At 36.7% G+C, this 20765-nt stretch overlaps 1 protein-coding gene across 1 annotated transcript; it reads right to left on the bottom strand.

The window, feature by feature from the left end:
- Positions 1–828: 828 nt before the first annotated feature.
- Positions 829–16441, bottom strand: LOC112159677 (cadherin-like protein 26). The gene is made up of 19 exons (XM_024293904.2): positions 16088–16441; positions 12530–12586; positions 12354–12446; positions 12123–12269; positions 11884–12031; positions 11521–11690; positions 11319–11447; positions 8240–8425; positions 7624–7892; positions 7362–7507; positions 7047–7268; positions 6750–6971; positions 4048–4163; positions 3898–3963; positions 3377–3439; positions 3150–3212; positions 1770–1808; positions 1633–1701; positions 829–1511 (listed from the first exon to the last, which is right to left on the bottom strand). The coding sequence occupies exons 1-19, from the start codon at positions 16112–16114 to the stop codon at positions 1323–1325; spliced, it is 2421 nt and encodes an 806-aa protein (XP_024149672.1). The 5' UTR covers positions 16115–16441; the 3' UTR covers positions 829–1322.
- Positions 16442–20765: the final 4324 nt, after the last annotated feature.

Below are 20765 nucleotides of genomic sequence, written 5' to 3'. Positions count from 1 at the left end.
ACGTCCAGTTTGAAAAATTCGTTATACTACAATGAAAAATGACACCAATAAAGCTTTGACACCAGGATTCCAGAAAAAGGAAGCAATTATTTTCCTCTTTATTTAGAACAGTGTTTAAAAGAGTAATCTTAGTAAAAACAGCCACCAGATCAGTATCTACAATCTAGTATTTATTTTTCAGGCCCACAAACTAACTATAAACGGCAGTTCAGTGACTAGTCTGCTGTCAGCAACATTTTACATTATAGCAGTATGGGATCACAAACAATTATATTAATTTTTAAAAGTATTTACAATGACAAATCTAACAAAAAAGTTTAGTAAAGTTTAAAGAATGAGAAATATAACACATTCCGTACTAAATTATTTTTATTGTCTAACTGAATCATCAAGTATTTGTTAGTTTAATGACTTATAGAAGATATTGTCAAGTGTCAGATAAATGAAAAATTTGACATTTTTTATAGTGAGCTATTAGGAAAAACATAGTCTTTACCTGTTGTCTTTGTTAGACTGAGAAAAATAATGTGAAAACATTACCCTTTTTAAAGAAAATTGACAGAAAAAAGGGAGCAGTGTTAATCTGGTTCCGTTTATCAAAGGTTTTACATCTCTTCATTTGCTCGTCATATCAACCAGACCAACACCTTTGTGAAAACGATCTTTGCTTGCATACACTTAGGCACTTAAGCAATTTGTCAGTTTAGACACAAAACAATACACTACAGCACCTCTCCAAACTCACTACCTTGAATTACTTTGAACCCTTTGTGTCAGCTATACAATACTGCTAAAAAATACCTTCCCAAAACCTGAGATCCAGAAAGCTTTAAAAAAGAAGAAAGCTTTATTTCCACACCTTTTACAGATGACATCACAAAATGCTTCACAATATAAAAGCAAAACAATCAAGCAAGATTCTTTAACAAGTTGAACTAGTGCTAACTTTATAAATGATATTTCATTTGAAATACCACAAATTATTCATGACTGACATTAAAAAAATAACCATAAAATGTCTTATTTGTTAAGTGTCACCAATATCCCCTATTGTTGCAAAGCCAGAATAACATCTAAGAAATTCCCATTCAAGAACGTAAGAAAAAACTGTATCGTGATGTTGAAGAACTCATACCTCATAGATACCTGCAAACATAAAGTTATTTCAAATACACAAGAAATGTAGGTCATTATTTTTGCACAAAATCAAATAAACATCCAGCTAAGATGTCCATCAATACATTCAGAAGGAGTGACTAATTTGGTATGAAAGTCACATTCCAGCAGTGCACTTGAAAAGTCGACGTTTTTTTAGTTGAATTTCATTGACAAATGTCTGCCAGGGTCTTGAACTTTGGTCCAAGATCATCCAGAAATTGGAAATCATCCCCCAAGTTGCTGAGTGAAAGCTTGTCCAGTGACTCACACTTACTGCCTGTCCCTTCATAGGAATAGCCGAAGGTTTTATCACCTGCATTATCTGTGTCAGATTTACTAATCATAGAGAGTTTCTGTGGGATTTAGAAAAGGAAGAGAAAACGGGTCAACAATGACTTGCTGTCATTGAAGGAAGGCCTTCAATGGATTCTTCAGCTAAGATCAGTTGTTTAAAATGTGAGATGAAAACCTTACCCTTTCAATTCGACTTGTAAGATTATAATCTGACCGCACACTTGAATAACGATGGCTCAATGATTTGTTCTGCAGACAAAAGATAACAGATTTCAGTTTGTGAGAAAATATTTTTTCTATTAAAGAGCAATACTTACCCTGTAGGAGGTCATCCTGTTGCTAGCCATCGATGAGAACTAGTTAAAAAAACAAAAGACAAATATTTAAGGCTTTGCTTCAATCTTTTCACTTAAACTAACACTGTATTTTAAAGATAGTCTTCTATCATTCCATACAAAAACCAACACACACACACACTACACTAGTTGGCCCCTTTCCCCTTCCTTTACAATCAGGATGTTTTTATGCTCGCAGGAATGAAAAATGCTAGAGATGTGTTTTCTGAGTATCGATGATGATTTGAATCAATTCACCAAAGCCTGGATTGATTCGATTCACATTTTTTCCCGATTCTTTCGATCCACTCAATTCAGTTTGATTCAATTCAATTTTGAGTTTACATATTGAGACACATTTATTTAAGAATATAGTGATAATCTACTATATGTTTTTAATATATTTATATTACTCCAATACAGCTAACATACTGTAAAATGTATTAGTGAATTAATGATGTTGTTAATAGCATACAGTGTTGCATGGATTCTGAAAAGGAAAAGTTCTAACAAAAATGTTCAAATCATCAACATTGTAAACATTATTCTGCTTCTCCTGGAGGACGTTTCAGTTTGGCCACTAGGTGGCGATCACGCTGTAGCAGTATACTTTTATCAGCAAGAATGAGCAAAAAACTGTTTTATACCACAAATGGTTACTTTAAAATATTTCCTTAAAAGAATTTGGAAAATTCATATCTGTGAGTAAATACAGATGTTGATTTAGTCAGCAATGTCTGTTTAGGTCCACCAACCATTAGCATTAGCTGTCCTATGGGAAGTTCCACTAGACGTTAGCATTAAGCTAGTGGACTTTAGCTTCATGTGCCAGATTTATCTATTTTTTATGGATTGATTATTGATCTATTAAGCTTAAATGGATTCAAATTACTTAATTGATTGTATCAACCCAGCGCTATATGCATGTGAGTTCATCTGTAATCGTATTATGTATCTGATTGAATCAATGTGGGTAGTTTTTATGCAGCCAGCAGTAATGTTTGTAGTATTTTTCTCCTCTTGTATGCATACCTTCACCTCACCTACCCTACGCTCCTTCTCTTTTCCATCTGATCATACAAAAACTTTACTCAAATATGAATAAAAGGAAAACAAAAGTTTAACCCCAAATACAAAAGGGGTTTATACACATATGGACCTCTTATGTCCAAAGCAACACGACGCCCTATAGGGTAACAGTGACATCTGTCCAACACAACCCCATGATGAATGAACCAGAAACAGAAAAGTAACAAACTTAGAAGAACACAGCTTCCATATTTCAGATCTAGAGTTGTTAAAAAAATAAATAAATAAAAACAAAGTAATAATTTATATGTCATCAAGGTATTTGTTGCTCACCATAGAACGGCCCTCTTGGCTTCTGTAGGAGTCTCTTTGATGATGGGAGTTCATGCTAATCGTCTGTGGGGGGACAAGTTACAGTAAAATCTTAGTAATAGATAACTAAACACTTTTTGATTTGAGCTTACCCTAAAAAGGAACACATTCATTATTTTGGAATTGCTGTGTGATACTTCAGTTTTGCTTTCAACCTTAGATTCTGTCATCAGAGAGATTGTACTCACCATGTTGTTTTTTGACTTGTACATTTCCTCATTGAAATGATATTCAGAAGGAATATTAGACTTCTAAAAAAAAGAAACAAATCTGACAATTAGATCTGGGGTATTTAACAAAATACTACTGGCAACTTATATTTCTTTATACTGCTTATGTAAAAACACCTACAGCCAAATGGAGTCAGTACCTCTTAAAAGAAGATTTCAGTTTTTCAACTTTAATGTTTATTTTTTTGCCTTGATCATGAACAAATACTGTTGTACCTTTTCTAAATGGATCCTAAAGCAGCATAGTTACAGTATATGTATATATATAGTATATGTTCAATGTGATATATATATAGTTGGACTGTTTTTTCCCACTTGCTGAACTTTTTAACTCTTATTTTGAAAGACAAACTAGTTTTGTCATGTAAGGCCTCTCTTCAAGTGCTAGTTAAACAAGAAACACGAACATGCCCTCTTTTAAACAACAATTGCTTGCTGCGAAACCGTTTCTGCAAAAACAGGATTAAATTGAGGATTACCAGCATGACATTTGACTGCATAATGCCATCATGTGCAGTTGTTGATGTCGGATAAACTGGTTCAGCCTTAAAAAGAAACATTTTACTGATTAAAATTATCTTTTTAATATCAACCTTTTACTAATTTGCTGAACATCACAACCAACTCACATTGCACGCAGAGCCCCCTCCTTCTTGGTTGTACTTGATAAGAGTCTGGGTTCCTTCATCTGTCATGTCTTTAAGTTGCTTTTCTCCAGAATCGCAGAAGAAAATGAGAAGTAAGACTGTAAACAGATCAAAACACAAGTTTTAAAGAACAGACTTGGATGTACAATCCTTTCCTTTCCCTTCACGTGCTACTGAGATCGTGATACTCATGACTGATGAAGCTTCTTAGATAAAGGGCAAAATGGTTTATGAAGAGAAGATGTAACCTGGAGATGCTAACTCAGCTGTCATCAGCCTTTCCTGCCCTAATGAGAGGCACACTAATGATACATAAATATGTGTCCTCTAATATAAATGCCATATAGACATATATATATGATTAAAATAATTTTCAATATTTTTTATAATCAAAATCTCTGTATTTTGGTATTCCCTTTTACATTGCAGCAATTACGGTCAGGTGAGGTGAGGTGAGGTGAGGTGAGGCAGCACAGAGCCCTGCAAGATTCTGTAATCCTGTGCAATTGGGTTCAGCTTAATCACCCCACCAACCCTATCAATGTAATGCTTTTTAGATCTGATATACCTCAAGACATTTTTGATATGTCCTCTTTTACCATTTAATAGGTAATGTATGTTCGGGTGTATTCAGGCTGGAAAAGTCCATTGGTTTGGAGCGAGACTGCTTAATTTGGCCTGGATTGAATCCTGAACCTTGCGTTTGGTCTGTATTCAGACTGCCATCAAAAATACATTTTTTATGAACCAAAGCTTGTAAACAAAACCCTGTGACCTAAGATCTCTTCAGTCATTGGTCAGGAATTATGAAGGTGGAGTAATAAGATAGAGAATTATGGAAGTTGTACGCTTTGAAGTCCTTGTCAGGATAGTTCACTTATTTGAACTTTGTATTTTACTCACCAATTTTGAATGTCTGTGTCAGCGTCAGGTATCATGTTAAAAGTTGTTCTAATAAACCTGCATTCATCTGACCACATTTCAATTAGTTGCTGTGTCTCGTGGTTGCTCCTTGTTTCCCCGCACATCCCATAATGCCCAGCTACAGTGGATGTTTGATTCAGCTGTTCCGCTCTCTATTCATACTAAGGACACTTAGAACAAGCTCAGTCCAACTGGAAAGGAGCCGAGATCCCATCCTACAAATGGGTCTTAGAGCAGTTCCTGATCCTGGACTGGGGTTCTCTTGGATGTATTCAAGCTGAAAATTAGTTCTGGATTATCAGGGGAAACAAACTGATTCACTTAAAGCCAATCAAATGTAGTCTAAATACACCCTTACAGTTGTCCGTCATTTGTTAAGTGTTCTGATCAGACATACGCCTGCATTGAAGAGACAGAAAGTGAGGTAGGCAGCAGCTTTGAGATAAAGGTAGAGGGCACACATGAGCTTGCCTTTTTCTTCTATGGTTACTGATCAAATTTGATAGGAGTTATTTGTGTTTTGCTCTGACTGAATACAAAAATGGCAAGTGGAATGCCACAAAAAATGTCTCATAACTGGACTTTCGATCAAAGTTTCAAGTGATGGATAACCATTGCTGAAGTTAGAAAACTTTGAAGCTTAAAAATTTCAAAATGTTTCCAAATGTTTCTTAAGCTAAATTTTTGTCCAGAAAGGAGAGACGTATGGACTTTACTTGCAGGTTAAGGCAAGAGCATTCTACAAAGTGTTGTGTTTGCTGCTGTATATATGTCTTAGTCTGTTTGATGCACCCAGCCTGACATTTTTAGGAGTTGTACTGAAATGCTACACATTTTATATTTTTCCTTGTCCCAATTTTTACCTGCTATGTGTATAATAAGAATGGTGAGATATGAAAATGCTATCACTGGCTAATACAACCCTTTCCGTAAAATTAAAATATCAAAGAAAAGTGCATTAATGTCCATAATTTTATTCAAAAACTCGAAACTTTCTTTGAAAATAGATTCAGGGCCCACTAGTTTGTGAATTTCAAGTATTTATTTGCTTATTTTTACATAAATTGGGGTTCCAGTTCATGAAACCCATGAAAACAGAATTTCGTAAAATTAGAATGCTGTGGAGAAATCTGCCCACATTTTTCAGGACATGAATTTTTCAACTGAGTTTCACAAACTAATCACCTATTAGCCTATTAACCTATTAAACTTAAAGCAGCTTCACAGGTTCCCCAAAAAACCATCAGTGATTTCATTGTAAGTGGGGAAACCTACCAAGTCAGCAGCTTACTTATTGCTTCTACTGTATATATACTCATACAGTATATTGTATATGTACTCATATACTTAATCCCTCCACTGTATTTCTACTCGGGCTGCAAGGTGACGCTCTTGCCTCACAGTAAGAAGGCCCCAGTTCAGGTCCTGGCTGGAGGACTTGAAACAGAACCACCAACTATAGGGACCTTTCAGTGTGGAGTTTGCATGTTCTACCGTGCATGCATGGGTTTTCTGCGGAAACTCCAGCCACCTCCCCCTGTCCAAAAACATGCTTCATAGGTTAATTGGTTACCCTAAATTGCCCCTAGGTGTGAAGGGGAGTGTGAATGGGTGTATGATAGAGGCCTTGTGACAGACTGGTGACCTGTCCAAGGTGAACCCGTCCTTCTACCATCAGTAGCCAGGTTAGGTTCTGGCACCCCCCGTGACCCTGAAAGCGAAAAGCGGCTAGAAAGATGAATGAATGTATATGTACTCACTTAAAAATAAAAGGAATCCAGCTATAATAAGAGCAACACCAGGTCCTCCAAAGTCAATTGAAAGGGGCTGTTTTGCACGACATTTATCCGTATCTCCACAGTCACACACCACCACTGCCAGAGTCTGATGTCCAACATTGTTCTGTTGGTCTCCAATCAACAGAGACACAGAATAGTTTCCAAAGGGAAGTGGTTTCAGGCTGACAAGGCCACCTTGCTGACCTGGTGAAACATGCAAAGACAGGTATGTAGCTTTAGGCACCAATAAGTCATTTGGATTAACAGATGTGTACAGACCATGAGTAGGATCTAGTTTCCATTGCTTCTCATCTTCCTCATTATCAAACGCGAAAGTGAATGGTCCACAGTACGGTTCTCCATCCAAGTCCTGCACAGATATTATCACTTTGTTCTTGTTTCCACACATAATAAGGCTGCTGTTGGCCAGCTGTGGTTTATTGTCATTGATGTCCCTCAGCTGAACGTCGATGGTACAATAACTTGTGGCTGGAGGTTTACCTTCATAACCAAAAAAATAATAATGACAATAATAAAAATCCTTCAAATTAACTCATTTGCCAAGCACAGTATTATCAAATTAGGTTTCAGTACCATCATCTATAGCAGCGATGACGATTTTGTAAATATCATTTTCATCTACAAAGGGTGATTCTCTGTCCATCTTCTTAGTTGTTTTGATTTCTCCAGTTTTTTCATCAACAGAGACCCAGTCAGCTGGATCTTCTACTAGTTGAAACCTGGAAACAGAGAAAGGACTGTGTCAACTTCTTCATACATGTAAGCAAGAAACTAACCTTGTTTGTTCGGGACTTTCTTACATGCCCAGTTTACACCCAGTACACAAATACTTTACCTGAACGAAGTAGAGTCTGGATCAACAACCTTTGGGGTGAAGATCACCCTTCCTGGCTCAGATTCTTCATTCTCATACACTTTAGCTTTTGGTGGATGAAACTCTGGTGGATCATTGTCATCAAGCATAGTAACTTTGACGACAATTCTGTCTGCATACAATTTGCTATCATTCTTAATCAATTTCCCATTTTGACACTTAGTAAATGGTTCAATGTTTTCTACGCCAATCACCAACTCAACCAATGTGGTGTTATCATAGTTCGTTTTCTGCAAAAGACACACATAAAAATAATTAGAGGCCCAACTAGGTTTTGAACATATGTAGACAATTATAATCAAAAAATTGGAATATAATTTATTATAACATTTAACATTACTGCAATAAATTCACGAATCAGTTGTTTTACAAAGTAATTTCTTCTCAGGCAACAGAAATCATGAGTCTTTAAAAAAAACATTTTTAAAAGTGGAAGTTTGGTAATGAGAACAAAATGTAATCAAATCAAATTGTGAACTTGTTTAGAAAATATTTTTTTAATGTAATTCTTGACAAATATATTTTATAAACCAAATTGATTGCAAGGATTCTCTCGGAAAGAAAAAAATTATGTTACCTTGACAATACTAAGAACACCTTCATTTGTTTTTGGGTCCGTTTCCACTTTGAAATTTCCTTTCTGATTTCCGCTGATGAAGAAGAACTTGGCACGCCAGCCATCGGTGTTGGGAGTGTCCTTGTCATCTACTTTAAATCTAAAGAGTTCTGGTATGAGATCCATTTCATGTACTTCAGCTTGGAACTGGACACAAAAAAATCAATGTAGAAGTTACACATTTAAAATTATACATGATTTTTCAAAGTTATCCACACTTATAGTAGTTCATTTATTTATCTTATTTAGAATTTGGGCTTGAGGGCAAAAAAACAAACAAACAAAAAAAAAACAATTTTCTTCCTATTGGCCTCTTATTGAGCTATAATACAGAGCCAGCCAGGAGAAATAACTTTTCCAACTTGTCGTGGGGTTAAGGCTCTTGTTCTCACTGAGAGATTTCATTGGTTCCAACAACTACTATTCAGGTTGCATTTGTGACCCTGACTATTCTGTAAATACTTGGGATCTGATGAGTTACCAGTTGGTCCAGTGAAAAGCTCAATATAAAGCAGAGGCAAGGACAAACCCCACACCCGCATTCTCATCCAAGAGGAAGATGCCATTGTGAGGCAGATATACTTAACTGGAGGATGGTAAGGGAGGACTGACCACTCTCGAATCACCAAAGCAAAAATCAAAGAAATGGAGTGACCTGACTGGTATACAAAAAAAGCGCACAAAACTCCCCCATGATGACATAAACACTTCAGCTCAAATTTAACATGATCGTCAGTCCATAGTATGGTCAGAGATCCCAGAGACCCCCTTTTGTGGATAGAGGACCTGCAGAGCCAGTTCATAGACATGCAACTTTTATTGTTATTCCAGTTGCTTGCTACCCCCACAAGTGATGAAGTATAGGGGACAGAGCATCATTGGGAACCACCCAATATATATATATATATATATATCAATATATATATATATATATATATATATATATATATATATGAATAAAATCTGGTGGGTTTGCATGGCATGGAAATCTTCTGTCGTCATTACAGTCCAAGATCCGTCCCAAAAAAATAAGTTTGAGGCTGCAGATGGTTGATTGAACTGATTCAACAGCTTTGTCTCCCGTGTCACGCCAACAACAAAGAGTAGTAAGTGAAGCCTCATAGAGAGAAAGAGTCGTTTTAGGAAAGACCATCGCTACCAGCCAACAGCCAAAAGAAGTTAATATACATATAATCTTAAATCCAACATTTTTCTGTTAAAAGAGAAAAAAGTTAAAAGAAACGGCCACTGATCTGTCAGACAATCTCAAGCAGTCTTCCTTCACTTCCAAAAAATACTCATGAACAACCTGAAGGGGGCAATCAATCCATTCTATTTTGCTCACCCAGAGCCAGGTAGAGATAAGCAAACACCCAGACCTTTCTCTCCACATCCTCCAAGCCCTATGGGGGTAGTCTAAGCATGGCCTTGTCCCTATGAGGATTTTAAATCGGATGCTTTAGCAACCTCAACTGTTTCCTCTTGATGTTGAGAAGCAATCGCTCCATTCTGAGCTTTTGGCTTGTGATGGAACTCCTCACCATCCCTGAGCCTTGCAGGGGAAATTACATTTGGCTTTTTGTGTTTAGGATCTTTTCCTTTTGTTTGTGATGCAAAGCTCATGACTAGGTGAGAGTAGGAACACACATTCACTTGTAAACCAAAACATTTGCCTTGGTCATGACAGGAGTGCTTAGCTGCAACTGCTGCACCAATCACCCAGTTATTCTTATGCTCCCTCCTTTCCTCACTTGTAATGAAGACCCCATGATACTTAAAAACCCACCCCGGTGCAAATTGTGGTTTAAGCATGTTCTTGTGGCATTTTTCTGACATTTATTAAGAAAATTAAGCTAAAAATAGCATTTTTGTGTATTTGTCTAATCAAGTTGTCGAGAATTAAGAACAGAGAAAAAAAAACGCTCATGAAAAAGCTTGTATATAAGTTCCTTGTTAGCTCTAATGAACTCCTGCCACTCTGCAGAAACTATGTCCTAGGAAACGAGACAGGATTTTTGAATTCTACCTAGAAACTGAATAATCATAGGTAAAACACCACTGAGAAAGCTTATAAAAATATCAGGGTTGTCCACTGATCCCCACCTACATTGGGTCCTTAGGCAAGACCCTTGACGCTGCTGCCTAACTGGGTCCCTGTGCCCCTCAAGTACAGGGTTGTGTCAGGAAGGGCATCCGGCGTAAAAACTCTGCCAAATCACTGATGCCAAACAGTGAGTGCTGTTACGCTGTGGCGACCCCGAAAGGGATAAGCCGAAAGTAAACTACCACAGTTGAAGCAAGAGCTTCAACTAGCCTTTTTTTTTAGGAGTGTTCTAATTTTAAAATCAACATACAAGTCAACAAAAAAACATATAAACTGAAGGTAAAAACTCCTTCTCTACAACATAAGGTCTTTAAAGCTGGTACAGTATTCCACGGTCAGAACTGAACCCAAACTGTTTCTTTGTGGTTCTACTATCAAGTACACGTTCTTCTTTAGTATTCTGACATGGACCTTACCAGAAATTTCCTGTTTGATTCAGATTGGATTGTAAATGGCGTATTCTTGCTTTTCTACTTTCCTTAGAGGCCCAAAGCGCTTTACAGTCACATTCCCATTCCCCCATTCATACACTGATGGCGGTTCTGCTGCCAAACACTGGCGCCAGCTTACCACCAGAGACAATATGGGGTTCAGTGTCTTAACACTTTGACACATGGTTGGGCAAGGCGGGAATTGAGCCTGTAAGTTTCCAATCAGGTGTCGACCACCCTACTGCTGCACCACAGCCGCCCCCAGATAGAAGGTTCCTCCCATTTCCCCCTCTCCTGATTCACTGCCACTGAACTGAAATCTGCCAGCAGAGCATCTACCACAGAGTATTTTGAACTGATAAAAAGTTCATAAGCACAAATGACAGTGAGGGTGAGTTGCTCAACCAGAAGAACCTTATCTTGTAATTCACCAATGACATCTTCAAAACTTTCAAAACCAACAAAAATGTATATATATATATATATATATATAATCAATTCTTACCTCTCTTTTCTTGAATACCGGCATATTTGTGTTTGTGTCTCCAACATTCAGCGTTATAACCGCAGTGGACGACAATGGAGGCGTTCCGTGATCCTTTGCTTCAAGAGTAATTTGATACTGCTTTGCTTTCTAAAACATTAAAAATTTGTGAGTGTGGGAACTACTGATCCAATAAAAAAAAAGAAGTACCAGTTGGGCTTACGTCATAATCAAAGCATCCAGTGAAGTTAAGATGGACGATTCTTTCATCAATCCATTTTGCCTGAATCTTGGGCTCTAGTGGATCCTGCTTAATCACAGTGATGTTGAACGTAGAGTTTACTGAGTTCTTCTCATCCAGATCTTGACCAATCACTTCCACACCCAGCAAGCCTTTCAGAACAGAAACAGAAAAAAAAATATTTTAGAAAACTTATCAATGGAACAAAAGATAAGGTTGCAGATTGGCTTGATATTTAAACCTTGTTAGTTTGACGCAATGACATTACATTATCAATGTGTGTTTCAATTTCATTTGAATTCAACAACAAAATTTAGAAACGTGTCAACTTCAAGTGAAACCCACCTTCCGGTTGGCTTTCATTCACTAAAAAATCTTTGGGGATTTTCATAAATGTTGGTGGATTGTCGTTGATGTCTTTTACATCCACGTCAAATGCCAGCTCCTTGTCTATTTTTTGATTGGTCTCTGTGTCATACACATCAAAAATGACCTGTGGAATAAAACACTCTGGTTAAAACCATTATAGCTACAATTAAAGGGCCTTTATATGAAGATAGATCTCTAATTTCATATCGACTCACATGGAAGCAGGGGTATTCCTCTCTGTCAATAGGTTTGTGCACGAAGACCTCTCCAGTTTTTTCATCAATGGTTAAATAATTTAGATTCACAGCCAATCCACTGATTTCAAACCTAAATTCTTTCCCTTGTGTCTTGTCATTATACATCTAAAGGAAACAGATTCAATCTGAGATGTTCGTTTTGCAAAAACAGAATGCAGAGCATTGGTTCAGATTATGCTTTTTTTTAACCTTTGAAACAAATTGCGGGTAGTCCCCTTTCATTTCCTCATCAATTTCAATAGTCGATAAGACCCATCTTCTCTTGGTTCGAATCAAGAGATCCTGGAAAAGTATAAATTGGGGGGATGGAGATCAGAGTCAGAACTTTAAACCATATTTTTCCTGCAAATGTTTAACAAGTTTACCCGTTTGCTCCGAGATTCCTCGCAACCATCGCAGGAAGCCAAGGCTGAAAATCCAACCTGCGTGCACAAAGAACATGTGTTGCAAAACAACTGTTTGTGTAAATGTGTGACGTAAGTGTTGTTTGTCCTCACAAAAGAGATGAAAGCACTGTATTAGTACATGACATTCAAAATCAAACAAAATGTGAATCTTATCTCATTTGAAATTTGTTATTTGTGGAAGATTCTATTCTAAATCCAGATTTAAAACGTAAAACATTTTTATGTGGTGCCTTTGTTAGACTTTCAGACATTCTTTGTTAGATATTTGATGCACAGACAAAGGTTTGTATTTCAGACGCTGCACCATCTGAAGTGCTGGACTTATATATTTTCCACATTTGTGTTCCAATGTTTTTTTGACGTACTGCCAACGCTCATGCATTTCTGCAAAGCACGTTAAACCTCTACATCTGAAACGTGTCTGAACAAATAAAGATGCACTGCTTGCCTTGAATAAAAGGCAGTGGTCCAGGTTAATGATTTGATCTTTTCCCTGTTTGAAACTTCTACTGTTGAAATTTTAGTTTTGAAGTTAATTAGACAAATGAGCACTTTGACTTTTTTTTTCTTACTTAATAATATTGTGTGAAAGTTACTTGTATTGACACTGATACATGCATACATGAAATTTCCAGGTATTGGATACAACTGCTTTTTAACCTCCCTTTTGAGTTTCTGCAACCATCCACAGTGTTAAAGGGTCGGTTTGGATCCCATCTTAAATCAGTCTTAAAATACAAATAATAACAATATCCTAAAATTATTAATTCTACTATTGTGTTGAGTCAGTTTCGATCCATTCATATTTTTTCAAGAATATTCAAAAATACATATACTTTATCAGCAATAGAACTTTAATCCAAACACATTGGAACACAACCAATAAAACAAAAATTCAAACCATTAGAAATTATTTGCATCTTTCAAAAGTATTAGAAAGCTAAAGTAGAAAAGAGTCTTAGTGTGTCTGGACATGCCAGAGTTTGTTTATTATTTTTTCTTTTTTGTTACTATACTGGACAAATGAGCATCCCTTGTAGCTCACAGGATTGTGAAAGGAGGTAACTGTCATGATGTTGGCTGAAATCCAATAATGATTTTAACGTTGGCTCTGATTCATCGCCTGTCCATCTTGGGAGAGGATCCTTCCTTCATGTGGACTTCCCAGAAGTTTATTCTTTTGTTTTTCCTCAAAATTGATTTTTTTTTCTTCTATAGGAGTTTCATCACACAGAAGAAGGTTCAGCAATGCCTAGTTTAGTTTAGTCTTGTTTAGCAATCAGCAATTGTTTTATTTTTTAGACTGATTTTAGGTTTTACCGTGTGAAGCCCATTGAGACAACTGTGTTTTGCATTTGAGTGATATAAACTGAAAAATAAATGTTGCTTTAAAAATGTATGTTAAATAACTGACCAGAGAGGACGTAATTTAACCAGAACATTTTAGAATAAAGCAAACAAAAAGAAATGAAATTGTGGTTCCTGACAAAGTCAAAAGGCCTTGAGGGAATTAATACATTTGAAGTGATTCTTTTATGCAATTAAAAGCTAGAAAATTTCGGTGTCAATCATAACTCAGTCAAGACTAAGACTAATCTGTTTGGCATTTCGTACAGTGTTTTTTTTTTTTTTAAATAAAATGCTTAACTAATTCTTTACTAGTACTACATCGGTTTAAGCATTCACACTCACACACGACTAATTCTACGTTCACTAGGCTTGAAAACAACCACCTCCTATGAAAAGTCTGTGTATATGCATGTTTTTGTGCATTTTGGGCTTCCACATTCAAAACACTACTTTTCACAAGTCATTACACAAGTACAAAACGTGTCACCGTTGAATGCACATTGATAGTTGAACCATTTGAACTTTGACCAATCACAAACTTGGATTTGATAGTGATGCTTGGGCAGTATTCTTTTCAATACACATAAGTATCAATATTTGAAGTGATCATGAAGCAGAAATTGATAATTGCAGTTTGTCCCTGACCAGAATTAAATGACACCAAGTTTTCCATATATTGGAATAGATCTGTGAAAGAAAACGCCTGCAACAAGAGTGCACCAAGCCTCTCCCAACTGTAAATACATGTATTGGATAGCAACTGTCCAGTGTGAACACCATATGCTAAAAGTGCGTTCAAGAACCCACAATCGCTGGATACTTCAACGCCCATCACATGGATGAGTGGATGAGTAATGTTTTTTAGAAAAAACAATAAGACAGTATTCTGTTCTTCAGGTCAATTGAACTTTAGAGATTAATCTAGAAGACTTTTCATTGCTCTTCCACGTTGCTTCTTTAGTTCTGACTGCTGGTGAGGAATTCCAGTTATTTATGTGCTGATTGTTTCAGAGGTGTGGCAAAAAATGTTGTATACCTAGTAAAAGTGAGTACAGGCAAATCCTAATGATCCAGAACGGATGGCTGGAATTGATAAAAATCTGTATATTTGACCAATCCATTTTAAAGCATGGAAGTCCTTAAATTTGTTTTAAAAACGGCACATGTTGTACTCAGGACATTTTCTTTTCTTTTTTTTTCTTTTCTTTTGCTGCCACATGCAAGAACACAGTGAGTTTCTTCAAAGGTTTCTTTTTATTTGGGACCTCCTTTACAGAAAATGTTTGTAGAAAAAGAAATAATTGTACAAAATCTCACCATGCTATGGAGTCTTTCAAAACTAAATAAATCACAAAAAATAATAAAACTATTTTTTTCTTCTGTTTTATCACAGAAAAAAAGTACAGACATCTAGACGGACAGATACAAATTATAAATATCTGTATTCTATTAAAAATTTCATTTATATAGAAAACAAAAACATGATTTTTGAAGAATTAAGGTGGGCTCAGATTTTATTTGACCTCCATATGAATTATGAGTTTATAAGTAACTACATATTCTTTGTGTACATTAACCATTATGCAGCTGAGTTAATGAAGTAGAAAGCAGTCACAATTTAGGTCTTCTGTTCACCTTGAATTGTCTACAATTTCATGAAAATAAATTATTATGAGAATTGTGATTTAGATTTTTTTTATCTAACAAAACATGTTATATATGTTATGACATAATTAACCTCACATTTCTGCTAAAGAGACCATCTGACAAAATCCCACTATATTGAAAAACTACCACAGAGAGCAAAAGCCTTTAGGATACATTTGGATTTTTTTTTTTTTGGATTGAATTTACTTCCTGGATTTATGTGTTACATAGTACAACTCAAGAAGATAGTAATCTATGTATTTTAAAACCACAATCCTCCCATTAAGAATGGTGTTAAAACAGTGCAGCATATGTTTTGTTGAGTCTTAATTTATATTTTATTAGAAAATACTTCTTAGAGAGTTACCTTTACTACACTGAGCATAGGCTGGATACATACAACAAAAACTGAAGCTTCAATTGCTAACCTTTAAAGGCTTTTTAAGCCCATAAGTTAAAGCACTAATTCCTACCCAGTCATGTGGTAGAGACATTAAGAAAACGAAAAGTCATACTTACCAAGAGAAACAGGAAAACAATCCTCATCTTGGTCTACACTGTTTGCATTTCACTGTGGGAAATGCTACAGCGGCGCAGGAGAGAGCTTGAAAAAAAAAAAAAACCTGGGTGGAGACGGTCCCAATCTGCCTCCAGGCAGCAAATGAATTGACTGTTTAAAATCAAAACATGTTTGTTTGTGCACCTCTCATTGGTTATTTGGTGAAAATATAACGCTAACTGAAGCTTCAATACAAAAAAAGTCATCTAGAGATGCAAAAACAACAGGTTACAGAGTTTCTTTATGTAAATGCATTTCCTGAAACTGAGCATGCTCAGAAGAACCTCTTGACTCAGGTGTGTGCTACCAGGTTTCTGTGTGCCATGGAGCTTACATTTATATAGGTTTAATTCAAATGTTAATATAATTTAACTCTCAAAATTTTCTGTTACTTTTAATGTTTTATACATGTTTTGTAATACTTAAAAAAACATTAAAATATGTGGAAAATACAATACAACATTTACGTCCACTTGAACATTTACAGTAAATAGTTTATTTCTTCCAACAATAATGAAAATATTGTCTAAAATTCTCCAGTATGACATTTGTATATGGTCGTAACTCTTTTCTGATCATAGAATCTGTGTAATGTTCAAAAAAATGTTTAATTATGAGCAATGATTCTCTAAAAATATTTAAATGCTTCTGCAGTTTAATTTATCATGCTTTAAGCAAACATGAACTGTGGGTATACCAACTCATATTTCTTACAAAGTAGTTATCTTTAACAGGTTGTGAAGAATTGTGGGACAAAAATGTGATCAATGGAAACTCAAGAGCTGCTGTTCAAGTTTCTCAAAGAACAGATTTGACAGAAAAATCAGCTGAGGTGCTCCTCTTTAATTCAGCCCCAGGCTATCTTAAGATTAAATGTATTTTTTTTTTTTTTGCAAAAAACAAGTTTAACTAAAATGTTTAAACCTGAGAATGCAGCAAGATGTTGGATTATTAACATTGAAAATTATGTATGTATGAATTTTTTCCTGAAAACTGTTAGTCCGTAAAAAACAAAGATAAAATCCATCCATTTTTCCCACCTGCATATCCCTGTTCAGGCTCACAGGAGCCCAGTTGAGTGAAAGTATGGCACACTCATTGACTGTAAATGAGATCTGGACTGAGTGAGTGTGACATTATCCATATAGAGTTACTCCTGGTTCCAACAAAATTATGTCAGTTCAGTCGCCATTTTGCCACTATACTGTACTGACTTCGCCATGTTAGGACCAGAAAATGTCAATAAGCTGTGGAGTTAAAAGCCTGAGTATAAAGATAAATTTTTCAACGGGATTTAAAACCACTTAGGGATCTGGCAGACTTCACAGACAAATAGGGAGAGTATTCAAAAGTCTGGAAGCTCCAACTGAAAAGGCTCTGTGTCCCACTAATCACAAACAGAGTCTTTGGAACCACTAAAAGCATTTGATCTTCAGGTCTCCCGGATTGACAAGGTTGATTAAAAATGCAAAAGTCCTGAAAGATAAAGATTTGCCTGACCATTCAAGCATTTAAAAACAGAAATAAGATCTTAAAAAAACAACTCTGAAAGATACGATCTGGTTCCCGTTACAATACGGGGAGCTGAATTTTTGACTAGTTGGAGACGGCGGAGCAGAGACTAGTCAATAGCGTTAGCAAGAACATGTTAAAAATAAAATGTTTTAGAGCAAGAATGATTATTCTGACGGACTCACTGCTGTTTATTTCTCACTAGAAGTCAATGGAGTTTAGCTTCCTGGAACAAGTGAGTACTTTCTGTTTGGAACCCAAAAGGTGAGGGGTTGCCCAGCCCAGCTCTCTCATACAGTCATTGGGTAGTCTCTGGACAGTTCATCAGTCAATGCCGGGCAACACAGAGACAAACAACCATGCTTGAAGGACAATTTAAAGTCACAATATGTCGAACATTTTATTTTTTTTTATTCTTGAAAGGCCTGACAATAATTACTCTCAAAACATGACTTAATAGTTTCCTGATGCAAGTATTCATGTCAGTCACTGGAAAACATTTTTTTTCTATGATATGAATTAAAACAAATTTATAGAAACTGGACGGATGGTTCAAAGGAGGAGATAACGGTATTATATATGAGTGTGGTGAGCAATGACTGCATCAAATCGACTGCATATGAGAACTGGAGTGAGTGACCCCTCCCCTATACATTCCAAGTAGGAAGAACCTCCTTCCTCAAAGAAGACAAAATCCTATAGACTTCTATTGAGAAATAAACGGCTACTACTCAGTCATTATATCGGTCAGAATAAACGTTCCTGCTGTGATACGATTCTTTAGCATGTTTTTGATAATCCTTTTTTTTTAAACAGAACATCTGATTGAGAGATTATCTCAAGCCTGCTTTAAACAGGTATGGTGTTGTAAACTTCAAACAATCCCACTACTGATTGATGAGAGTAGTTGCCATAGAATCAAAGACATATTTAGACCAATCATTGCTTATTGATGTGGTCTGGCTCCAATATGTTGGCGTCGAAATTAAATAAATGGGGGCAACTAAATTGACCTCATTTTGTTAGAACCAGAAGTAAGCCATGTCTATGGGTGACATCACATTTACTTGGTGAGGTTCTCATTCATAGTCAATGAGGCATCCTGAAAAGGGCCCTAATTGCTACAAAAAGCTCCTAATTGGCTAAACACACCTAATACAGGTAACCAGCAGCAGAAGTGGTTATTAGTTATTAGTATTGGTTATAATAGGGTTTCTAGAACACCAGCAAGAGGCCGGTCCTCGAGGTCTAGAGTTTGACACTCCAGCTCAAGTCATTAGTGAGGTGCACGGACTAGCTACTTACTAAGGCCTGCACAATCCTGGATGCACGGAGTGTGCTGTAGATATGCAAGTGCTCATTAGATGCTGGTAGGATGCCCAGGCAAACTACTCTCTGATTGTCTAACAACCACAAGGGATACGCAGGGAGTGCATACTTTTCACTTAAACAGCACTAATGCAGTGCACAAGGATTAAAAAAGATTAAAAAAAATCTACATGACATGCTTGCGTTTAACCCACTTCCACCTTACAGTGTTCTCTTGCTATACTGTGGTTTACCTTTTGTGGTTTGTGTTTAATGGATTTTTTTTCAGCTTTATGTGTTTTTTTAACGGCGCATTGTGTTGTGCTTTCTGATTGGCTGCTGATCTTGTCAATCAATCTCTTCCGGGCCGTCTGTACAGAGACGCTGCACGTGCAGCTACATGAATACAGTTACATAAATAAACACAATTACATAAATCTTCAAACGTGATCAGATCTTTGCTTTCATTTTATTAAATTTGACTTATTTTTCTAAGAAGTTTTTAACTTTGAACAAGAAATTAAATTGTGTGTGTAGTGAGAGTTTTACAACCTTCAGCATCTGTAATCTCACTTAGCAGATTTCAACAACTGTGCGTTATTTATAGAACATATAACCTGTAACAAATAAGGGACCACTATGCTTACCCTTTTGTGTTACTTAAGTGTTCTTATGACTTGTCACCTGCAGCATGCCCGTAGAAAAATGTTCTTGAACATTTATGCCTTATGGGCTCTATGGGTTGTCTACAATCTTAAAACCTTGTGCAGAACCCCTCCTACAGATTTGAAGAAAGCCCTTATCCACCCGAAAGGGCAGTTGTGACAAAGGCATTAGGCACCTACCAAGCACAGATGTGTCCTGCATATGTACAGAAGCCACTAAAACAGAATATTAAATGTCAGAGGAGTTTGGTGAGAACATGAAAAAAACTTTCGATCAGCTTGAACTTGACAAGCCTGAAAGGCGCCTGAGGCGGCGAGGGTTGTGCTCCACCCACACTGTGTCAGTGCAGGTCTGGTGACGGTTTTTACTGGACTGGGAATGCCATCGGCACCGGTAGGGATACCGTGGAGGTCTTCTCGTTACCATCCACAGAGGAAGCTTGGCATCTGAACTTGGAGACTGGGCAACCTGAGGTGGTTAAAACTCTGCAGCATCAAGGCCCTTAGAGATGGACCATCTATGCAGAGCTATTTAAGGCTCTGGGTGTTGTAGGACTGACATGTTTTGAACAATGTTCATCAATTCTCTGTTTACTGAGAGCTGGAGTGATGATATTTTATTATGTTAAATTTACAGGTCAGGTAGAGGACACTACCTTTCCCCTCAGCACTGGTTCAATCCTGGCTGTGGAACACTAGGTAATATCTTTATTCTTGGTAAAACCCTCTAAGGACGTTGGAAAGGCATTCAGTCATACCCTATAAAATTGTCTGGAGTATGAATTTCATGACCTGCCTCAAACCAGGCAGGAACATGACTTGCATAGTTGAAATAAGTAACTCTTGTTTTAGTGAGAGTTTCACTCCACCACAAATTCTGTACATTCTTCTAAAGAAAGGATTCCATGTGCCAAGTAGAGAAAGGGTTTGCCTTTGGTTGCCTAAGACTCCAGTCTCTGCTGTTTGAAATGAAGAACTTCCAAATGAATCCACTGTATATTTATGATAGTTCTAGGAGTATTTCTTATGTTCATACCCTCATCAGTGCTCCCAAGGTGGAGGTCTGGAAAGAGCAGTTAGGATCACAGAAGGAAGTGGTGGACTTGGGCTTGTTTGAAGGACAAGAGTCTCCCTGGACATCCTACGGGCTTAA

This window comes from Oryzias melastigma, linkage group LG7, assembly GCF_002922805.2.
Source record: "Oryzias melastigma strain HK-1 linkage group LG7, ASM292280v2, whole genome shotgun sequence".
NCBI classification, from domain to species: Eukaryota; Metazoa; Chordata; class Actinopteri; order Beloniformes; family Adrianichthyidae; genus Oryzias; species Oryzias melastigma.
The sequence above is the reverse complement of the archived record's forward strand: the minus strand, read 5'-3'. Positions and strand labels throughout refer to the sequence as shown.